Source organism: Myotis brandtii, unplaced genomic scaffold, assembly GCF_000412655.1.
Source record: "Myotis brandtii unplaced genomic scaffold, ASM41265v1 scaffold223, whole genome shotgun sequence".
In the NCBI taxonomy this organism is placed as follows: Eukaryota; Metazoa; Chordata; class Mammalia; order Chiroptera; family Vespertilionidae; genus Myotis; species Myotis brandtii.
Window position 1 is genome coordinate 787,663 of NW_005358369.1, and position 9,575 is coordinate 797,237.

The window sequence follows — 9,575 nt, forward strand, 5'->3', positions numbered from 1 at the left end:
GTGTGGTGTATGAAAAACTTGGTTCCAGCCATGACTAGGTCACTATAAGATTTTGGCCAAGGAGGCACAGCTTCCTCAGTCATACATGGGTTCAGAATCCTGGCCCTGCTCTCTTTACAGAACTGTTGTAATAATCAAGTACAGTTAAAGCTTATAAATCTTTATCCTTTAGTGACTTATTACAAGCAACATGTCATTACAATTAACACCGAGAACCGGATTGTCCCTTCGGCAGACACAGGGATGGGCCGCTTGGCTCTCCCTTGCAAGAAGAACCTGCTGATTGCCAAGTTCTCTGACAGCCTCCAGCTGCAGTGCCTCTGGATGTCCCGTGGCATTTGAAGGTCATGTTTTTCCTGGAGAGCCCCTGGCATGAGTCAACATGGGTGGTGTGCGAACACCTGGCCACTTCTGCCCAGTGTGGGACTCTCTCCTCTACGGGCAATCTTTGCTCTGGATTTTACCAATGGGCTGGCCAAGGCTCTTCCAGTGCTGCGTCTCAGTCTGATGCTCTTCCCACTCATCTTCCCTCCTTCCCTCTTTCCTCCCACAAGTGTCAGACCTACGTCACAGCCTGAAGGCTCTCCCTGCCTCCTCCTGTCTCTCTCCCCCCTTATCTTTCACAGGCACTACTTCCACTAAATGTTTGCACTTCTAACTCCTGCCTTGGCATCTGAGTTCCAGAAAGACGCAGCTAACAGGCCTCAAATCCCAATCATCTAAGCCAGCCCTGCCAATATCTTCTTTTCGAAGATTTTTCACATGTTAAGTATCGTGAGCATTTTATTTTAAGATGGTCGATTCCTTTTCCTCATAGCATCATATCATGCATTTATGAATAAGAGGTGATAAAGCATTTAAAAAACCCATAAGCCTCATAAAAATTCTAGCTACCACCTGATGTTCATTTATTTTAACAAGAGCAGTGCTTGAGGAGACTCAGAAACATTTCTTGAGAACACAGCATGGAATGGCAGGGCCTTGTGATAGGTGAATTGGAGGTCTCGGTAAAATCTGCCAATAGCCTTTTAGAGTGAGGCGTAGATTCTTCCCACACATGAGCCCGTGGACTTTCTGCAGAGCCCGCTTCCACACCGGCTGGGGTTTGCTGAAGCCCAGGTGAGCGTGATGAGCCCCCATACTGCCTTCAGCTTTCATCAGTCTCCTCCTTAGTAGCCAGGCTCCAATGTATACACTCTTGTCTTTTGGTTCCCATGTTACCCTGTGCAGGCACATCTAAGACAGGCTCAGGTGGGCATCAAGAGTTCCAACTTGCCTGGCTGGTGAGGCTCAGTAATTGAGCATCAACTTATGAACCAGGAAGTTACGGTTTGATTCCCGGTCAGGGCACATGCTCCGGTTGCCGGCTTCATCCCTAGTATAGGGTGTGCAGGAGGCAGCCAATTAATGATTCTCTCTCATCATTGATGTTTCTATCTCTCGCCCCTCTCCCTTCCTCTCTGAAATCAATGAAAATATTTTTTAAAAAGTTCCAACTTTACAAGGAGCTTCTGCATCAAATGCTCCTGGTCTGTCCTAGAGGCGTTACCGCACATTGACCTTGTGAAAGGTCAGAGCCAGGCACCTGTTCCGCTGGTTGGTAAATGCTCCCAGTGCTCATTGTCTGCTATTTTGGACAAGAGAGAATCCTGGGCATTGTGTGTAGTATTTTCCTTGGTATCCCTTGCCTTTTAATTCTATTTTGGTTTTACTTCTAGCTACAATGACATAGTCTATAACTTTCACATGTAGGCTTTGGTAACATTTGAAGTCATTGTGTACTATTCATTCCAACCAGGACTCTTTTTATTTTTTTAAACGTCACTACACGAGTTTACTTATTGATATATTTTAAGGTAGGTAACTCTGTACTTTCAAATCATTTCTCTCTCTCTCTCTCTCTCTCTCTCTCTCTCTCTCTCTGTAAAATTTCACACGGCAGGAAATGTACCTGGGAATATGTGCTTGGAGGGAGCCAGGCAAGAAAGGATAAAAATCCTGGCTCTCTTCTTCTGTTGAATGAAAGTACATTCTCCTGGCCTTGAGCAGGGACAGTGCAATGTTCCCGAAACATAACGCTAACGTGAGGCCTGCTCTTCCTTCAAATGGAAGTCCACAGTTGGACTTGTAAGAATAACTATACCTTCCCTCAGGCATAAGCTTACTCCCTTACTAGGAAACGCCTAATTCCATTTGTCTTACAGCGACTCTAAGCAGAGTACACTGGAGCTGGCCATTTCACACCACAGGGAATGCATTTCTGATTTCTATCTTTCAAGCGATACTCAAAAGTGCTCTTGTTTTCCTACCATATTGCTTCTCTGTAACTGAATTTCCAGGATCACAAATAAAATAGAGCTGACATTCACTAACACCTCAGCATAAGGAATCCTGAAAACATTGTAAATTCACAAGTCCAAACATTTTTGAAGTAAACAAGGCCGCACGAGGTCCTGGAAGAGCATAGATTTGGGGGTCTCCCCCAGACTCGCCATGTGCCAGCTGCAAACATCCCAGCGATAGTTTCTTGTAACCTCTGTTGCTCATCTGTAACATGAGCACAATGACTGTCTTTACAGTTTTTTTCTTTAGAACATATTTTTGAAAAACTAGTTTTGATTTATGCATCTTATACATATTCTGTGGTTTGAGATTTCAAAAACCATGGTTGAGTTTCCAATTTCCATTATAGAACGTTTTTCTTTTCTATGAAGTCTAAGATGTAATCCCTTAAAACCCCAGAAGAAGAATCTTTGGAAAGAGGTGAAAAATAATAGAGGCCCGGGATCCTGTGAACTGAAGATAAGCAGATCAGGCTACCAAAGCGAGGAGAGTCTGTTGAGAGGGAGGGGCCTCGTCAGGTAGCATTGCTCCCTGTGGGCCCCGGTTTTATCTTTCCCGTCAATCAGCACAATAGGAAAATACTTGTAGTGTTCAATGATGTCTTCCACCGAATCAAACTTCTGAAACACAGACAAGAAAGTTAATAAAATTTACATCCCTTTGGTGCCTGTAGGTTAAAGTACAGATGTTCAGTTTTACTTGGAAAAGGGAATTAACATTTTGGGGGGGAGGTGTTGTAAAGGTGTGTCAGAAAGTCATTTAAAAAAGGGGTGTGGCAATCTCTTAAAAGATGAGTGACATGAATCATAATAATAAAAGGCTAATATGCAAATGGTCATCACGCCGTGATGCCATAATGCCGTGACACCGTAATGACCAATCAGCAGGGACCTGAGGCTGCGTGGTGCCAGGCTGGGGCAGGGGACCTGAGGCCACGCCCCCCACCTGGTGGGGCTTGATGGGGGATCTGAGGCTGCTCCCCCCCGCCCCTGTGGGGCTTAACGGGGGTGGGGCCGGCTGGGTCTTGGTCTGGCACGATTTCGAGGTGTGCATGGGTGGGCGGGGACTTGACTCTGGGTCCCGCGGTGGGCCCCAGACTCTGAGAAGAGGGAGATTTTCATATACATTTTACTAATTTTCTTTTGTCTCTGACACTTCTATTATAGAGAAAGGGCAAATAGCAATATTAAAATTTTTCCTCCAATTAATTCCCTTTTAATGTGCACAAATTTCATGCACCAGGCCACTAGTAAGATAATAAGGGAGAATAAAGGCACTTGGGAGACCAAAGATGAACTAAGGCAGCTGAGCTTCCCACACCCAGTAGACAGGTCACCTGGTCAAGCTTCATCTTTATCACAGGTTCCTATTGTAAGCAGTTAAGATAAGTTAGATGAGTGAGTTTCACAGCAGTTAGCCCACGGGAATGCCTGGTGCCCCCTGCCTTCCCCCTACCTGAGACAAACCCAAATGCAGATCATCAAGACTTGACCTTCGATTAGTAAATTGGTGGGAAAGGCCTGCAGAAAACTCTCTCTCCTGTAAACCCCTCCTGTTCTAACTTAGTGTGATCAGAATGTCTATGATGACCATGTGCTGCTGATAGTTCTTCATCAACTTAGCTTCCTACCCTGGGCTTCTTGTGAAATGAACAGCAGATCATTTCACTTTTATGTTTCTAGAGATGAGCAGATAAAGTCCTGTGCAGATTTGAGAGAAATTAAGATTATGTCAAGTTTTGGGGAATCAGAAAATGCTTTGTCGAAGATATAGACCTGAAGTGGGCTATTCATTCTGGGTGATTCCAGATACGTGGACAGGGAGGGTTAAAGATGGTAAAAGCAGAGGAAGAAGCAAGACAGGGCTTCAGAGAATGTGGGCATCGGGTCTGATTGGCTGAGTTTGGAGGAGTCCTTGGAAGGGAATGCTGGGAGGCAATGAGGAAGAGCTCACACCACCTGCCTTCTAAACTGGAACACAACATTGGGCCTCCTGGGCTATTTTGTGAGGTGAGCAATGACCTTGCAGAGCTAAAGACACTCCAGCTCAGGTCACACAGATGCAAGGCCAGGACCAGGAATGGAATCTGGTTTTGCTGGACACCTGTCAGTGCTTTCCTGATGCAACATTGCCTGTGGCTGTAACCCTGATGTCCCAACAGACCAGGGCAGAGCTGACACAGCCCGAAGGAAAGGCGTCATGGTGGGGACGATCTGATTCTGCTTTGGTTTCGTCTACTCCTCCCTCTGCGCCCCCGTCCTGGCACAGAAATGTCCGCAGGCCTTAGGGATGGCCAGCAGGGAGTGAGATGGTCAAGGTCCCTGTCTTCAAGGAGGTGACATCCTGGTGGGGGCAAAATAAATTCCCACACGCATAGATCATTTCAGGTAATGTGCTGTGAGAACAATCAACTTTGGACTGGAATCTCACCAGGCCACCCAGGGGCCTTCCCTTGGGGGCTGCATTTGGCTGTGGGGAGGAAACTTGTTTTTCCTGGGAGTGGGGAGGGGCGGGGCACCAGGTTGGAATGCAAGGTACCAGCAACTGCCCTGGCTGTCTCCTCCTCCTGCCCCTTGTCAAGGTGTGGGGGAGGGGAGTGGGTAGGAGGGACTTGAGGAAAGAGATGTGTGATGAGTCTCCTGACAGTGGCCAGTTTCCAGAGCCACGCCATTCTGGTTCTTCCTGGCGACTGAGTCCACACACCTGCCCCCTTGCCCCTAAGCCCCTTTAAGTTGGGTTTTGTCTTTCTAGAGTTCTGATTAAATCTGTACATGACTTGCCCATCTGGTCCTGTTACTGGATCTATTAGCAGAGTTTTCAATGAGATAAGCTGTCTGTCCACGCTTGGCAGGTACTGGATAACTATTACTTAGTTCCTGCCTGGGGCTAAGGTGAGGTGGTTCCCTGGCTGTCCAGTGGGGTAACACTCGGTCGGTGAAAGCCATCCTAAGTGAAGGGCCGTGGCGCCTGGATGCCTGCATTCCATGCAAGGCTCTCCCACCCACCAGCTGTGTGTCCCTGGGCAAGTTTCTTACAGGCTCTGCCTCAGCTTCTCTATGAACAGCGACGGTGGTGTTAGGACCTGCCTCTGAGTGCCATGGTGAGGATTAGCTGACTTACTAACTATACAGCCTTTAGAAGAGACCTCGGTGTACAGTGAGGGTGCAACACACATCAGTCGTCACTGGGAGCTCCTCCTTCCAAGGTTGTGAAGAACATGAGGAAGGAGCAACGAAATCCCCGGGACGTGTACAGACTATGCCTGTGAGCCTTAAGGAAGAACGGAAGTTTTCCCGTTTCATTTTCAGACAGAGTTTCCTCTCTTTCTTCATACTTGACAAAACAAAAAGTGATTTATGAGAACAACTTTTCACGTAGAACTCTTGTACAAAATTGGTTCACCCGCATGGCATGATGGAAATGCTCTTTCCTGGTAGGAATCTTCAGAGGGAAGGTGCTTGCTTCATATTCTCATTCCTGTTTGTTTAGGAGGGCCCCGGAATAATGGATTCAACATTAATTGTTTTAATAATCCACACGGATTGACATGTTATATGAAACAAGTAGTAGGAAGCAGGCAAGGCAGGAGCCATAAATCAGACTGTTGATTCTCCTTATTGACATCTAGTGATAAGCCTGCAACTGATATATTACCCTAAAGAGACTCTAAAAAATTATACTTAGGCTCTTGTTTTGATATGAAATGATGTTTTTTCAGGAGGACAGCAAATGCCATCCTAATATTGGATTTTAACATTTGTTTAAGCCTTTTGTGTTAGCCCCATGTGTTCACTGTAGGCCATATTTCACTGCTGGAGGGTACACCAGTCTGTTTGGGCACACACATGGGAGTGAAAGCAGAAGAGAGGAAAAGAGAGAGAAGCAGAGAGAGAGGGAGGCGAGAAGCAGACAGGGGAAGTGAGAAATAAAGCCATTGGTTCCTTGTTTTCTAGTCTTCAATGTTGAATTTATCAAGTGAACATCTAGCATAATTTTCAGCCACGGATCATACACCTTTGCAGGACAAGGTGAGGCCTGAGGACTGAACTGGCTCAGTAACTGAGCAAATAGATATAGTGGGCTGACTGGTGGGCCCAAAAATGTGCCATGTCCTAACCCCTGAAATCTTATATATCAAAGAACCACTGTCGCTTCACATGACAAAAGTCGGGACTAAGTTGAGGATCTTGGGGGGAGGAGCGTATCTCTCCTAGGTCCCCCCTAAAAGTAATCACACGTACCCTTGCAAGACAGAAGGAAGGGAGAGCCATTCTGAGGAGGAGAAGGAGGAGGAGGAGGAGGAGGAGGAGGAGGGTGACCAGGAGGCAGGGGGCAGAAAAGAGGAGGAGGAGGAGGAGGAGGAGGAGGAGGAGTGTGACCACGAGGCAGGGGTTAGAGTGACAGGCTCTGGCAGCCAGGGGAGGCAGGAGGGACCCTCCCGAGCCTCCAGAAGGGGCGGGCCCTGCCCACATTGGGCCCTCTGTTTTCCGGCCTCCAGGACTGTGAGAGAATACGCGTCTGCTGTTTTAAGCCACCGAGTTTGTGGTCCTTTGTCAGAGCAGCCACAGGAAGGAAGGCACTGGATGCTCCCTGAATCTGAAGCCAGTTTCTGGCCACGTGGCTAGCAGGATGACCCAATGCCTTCTGTGGGCAAAATGGACCTTCCCAGACTTATTCCTTGCGGGCGTATGTGAGTTGCTTGTCTTCTGCGCTTGTGCGAGGTGTTGCTGCGCTGTTCCATCCCCGGGGACTGCGTTCCGGTGGTGGCAACTCTCAGGGCTCCGTTCCTGGTCTGTGCCCGGTGCACAGATCTAACGAAAGGGCCCTCAGGGCCCAGTTACGATGGAATCTGATACCCTGTCCGCACCTGCCTCTGTGTGTCCGGCACTCTATTTACATCATCTCATCTTTCACTCACAATCACCCCTGGAGACAGGTGCTGCTGCCTTGTATGTGTGGTGACATCTAAAGTGCACAAGCCAGCCACGAAGCCACACAAAACCAAAGCGGTCTCTGAAACCCGTGTCTCACTCCAGGGTCCCTGCGGTCAGACGAAGATGCTGTTTCTTCACTGAGCTCCAAGAGACTGGCTGGTAGCTGGCTTCCATTTAGCAGAGCCCCCTCTCCCTGAGCCCTTAGGCGTGGCTCAGTGGTTGAGCATTGACCTATGAACCAGGAGGTCACGGTTTGAGTCGAGGTCAGGGCACATGCCTGGGTTGTGGGCTCCATCTGGGGCTCGATCCCCAGTGTGGGGCGTGCAGGAGGCAGCCGATCAATGATTCATCATTGATGTTTCTATCTCTCCCTCTTCCCTCCTCTCTGAAATCAATAAAAATATATTTTAAAAAATGGGCGATTCTTCCTCAGCAAGGGAAAGGCCCCCACTGTGCCAGGTGACAGGTGACAGGTGCAAGCTGGGCCTGTCTGGCTCTTAGCCCAGGGCCTGGCTCAGAGGAGAGGCAGGAAGAAGCACCTGTGAGGCACTTTCTCACCCAGCACCGGTGGCACCTGTAAGCCCCACGTCGGTGTGACCTAGTCTCCCACCCGTGTTTTGGCTGTTTCCCAGCGGCCCGGGCTTTGTGTGCGCTGCCATGATGTGGTCTGAGACTGCGAGAGGAAGTCGGCATTTGTGCAGAGTCCATGGATTCCCAGCTTTGCCGTGACTAGCGGTGACCGTGGGCCAGTTACCTCTGTGCCTCAGTCTCACTGTCTGTTAAATGGAGGCATGGGCAGCACCTACCTCACAGTTGCTGTGAGGTTTAAATCGATCGATCGGTTACTCACTGTTAACTGCACAGAATAATGCCTGTGCATAGTCAAGGTAAAGAAGCGTCGTGGAAATACATGGAAACTCTTGTTGGAAGATGCGCGAGAAAATTCCTTCGTCACATAAAAGGGTCCCCTTCAAACAGGCATTGGAAGGCGCCAGGGGTCCTCCCGGATTCGAGGGGAGTAGCTCACCTGGAGGCTGACCTCTCACCTGAGATGGGGACAGGTACTGAGATGAGGGCTGGCGCCTGCGGAGGCGGCAGGAGCGGCCGTCTCTCTGACGGAGGCCGAGGATGTTAGCAGGGACATCCCAGTGTATCCATGTCCTCTCTTATTAGCAGACCAGGCTGTGGTTTGTGGGGGGAAAAGCTGTAACCTTCTCAGGCCTCAGCTTCCTCACTGGTAAAGGGGTTCAGTGATGGGGCCTTTCCAGGGTTTTCCGAGGACCACACGAGAGAGCAAATAGAACAGCCTGGCGCAGGGCACACGATTTCCACTTTCCATATGACCTAAGGAAGGCCTGGCCGGCGTGGCTCAGTGGTTGAGGTTTGACCTATGAACCAAGAGGCCACGGTTCAATTCCTGGTCTGGCCACATGCCGGGGTTGTGGGCTCGATCCCCAGTGTGGGGCGTGCAGGAGGCAGCTGATCCATGATTCTCTCTCATCACTGATGTTTCTATCTCTCTCTCCCTCTCCCTTCCTCTCTGAAATCAATAATATGTTTTACAAAAAAGGAATCCTTAATCCCAAGCATTTAAAAATCATTACATTTTTTTTTTAAATGAGAAATTTTAGGAGCTGAAAGTAGGTACTGGAAGGATAAAGGGATATCGAGCTGGAGAGTGCAATAACCATGGGATCTAGTTGAGGGGAACTATGTCCTAGTTACCAAAATGTTCCCTGCATGTTCTCCGTGGTTTCCGTTCATGAGCTCACTAACCCTCAGCACAAAGGAAACATGGGCTCCTTAATCTGGCCACAGCCGGCAGAGTTCTGCATCCATCTACTTGCTCATCTGGGTGCTCATTTGGGCCAGGCTGTCCCGGGCTGCAGCAAAGGCGGTGAACAGACCCCAGGGCGGCCTGGCCGGTGCTGACCAGCCATTCCAGCCCACACGTGACACAGGCAAGGGCTCCGGGTCAGACACTGGGCTCAAGCTGGACAATCCAGGCAACTGCTGAAAGGCTTTTCCACGTAGGGGCCCACCTGGGGCATTTTGGCAGCCCCGCAACATTCCTTCTTTTGCTCTCTATTGAAGAATAGATATTTGGTGGAAGTTCCGGTTTATTACTGTGTTATTTTGCTCGGGCCTCCATAACCACCTACCACAGATCAGGGTGGAGGGGGACTTAAGCAATAGAAATTTGTTTTCTCACAGTCTGGAGGCTGGAAGGCCCAGGTCCAGGTGGGCGGGGCTGGTTTCTCCTGAGGCCTCTCTCCTTGGTGTGTAGATGGCCTTTTC

General features: G+C 49.0%; 1 protein-coding gene across 1 annotated transcript in view; it reads right to left on the minus strand.

The window, feature by feature from the left end:
* Positions 1 to 2,785: 2,785 nt before the first annotated feature.
* Positions 2,786 to 9,575, minus strand: part of CLNK (cytokine-dependent hematopoietic cell linker) — a 185,571-nt gene continuing 178,781 nt past the window's right edge. Inside the window, exon 20 of the mRNA XM_014539628.1 lies at positions 2,786 to 2,963. Coding sequence (XP_014395114.1) covers positions 2,817 to 2,963 — 147 coding nt within the window. The 3' untranslated portion in view covers positions 2,786 to 2,816. The remainder of the gene's footprint in view (positions 2,964 to 9,575) is intronic.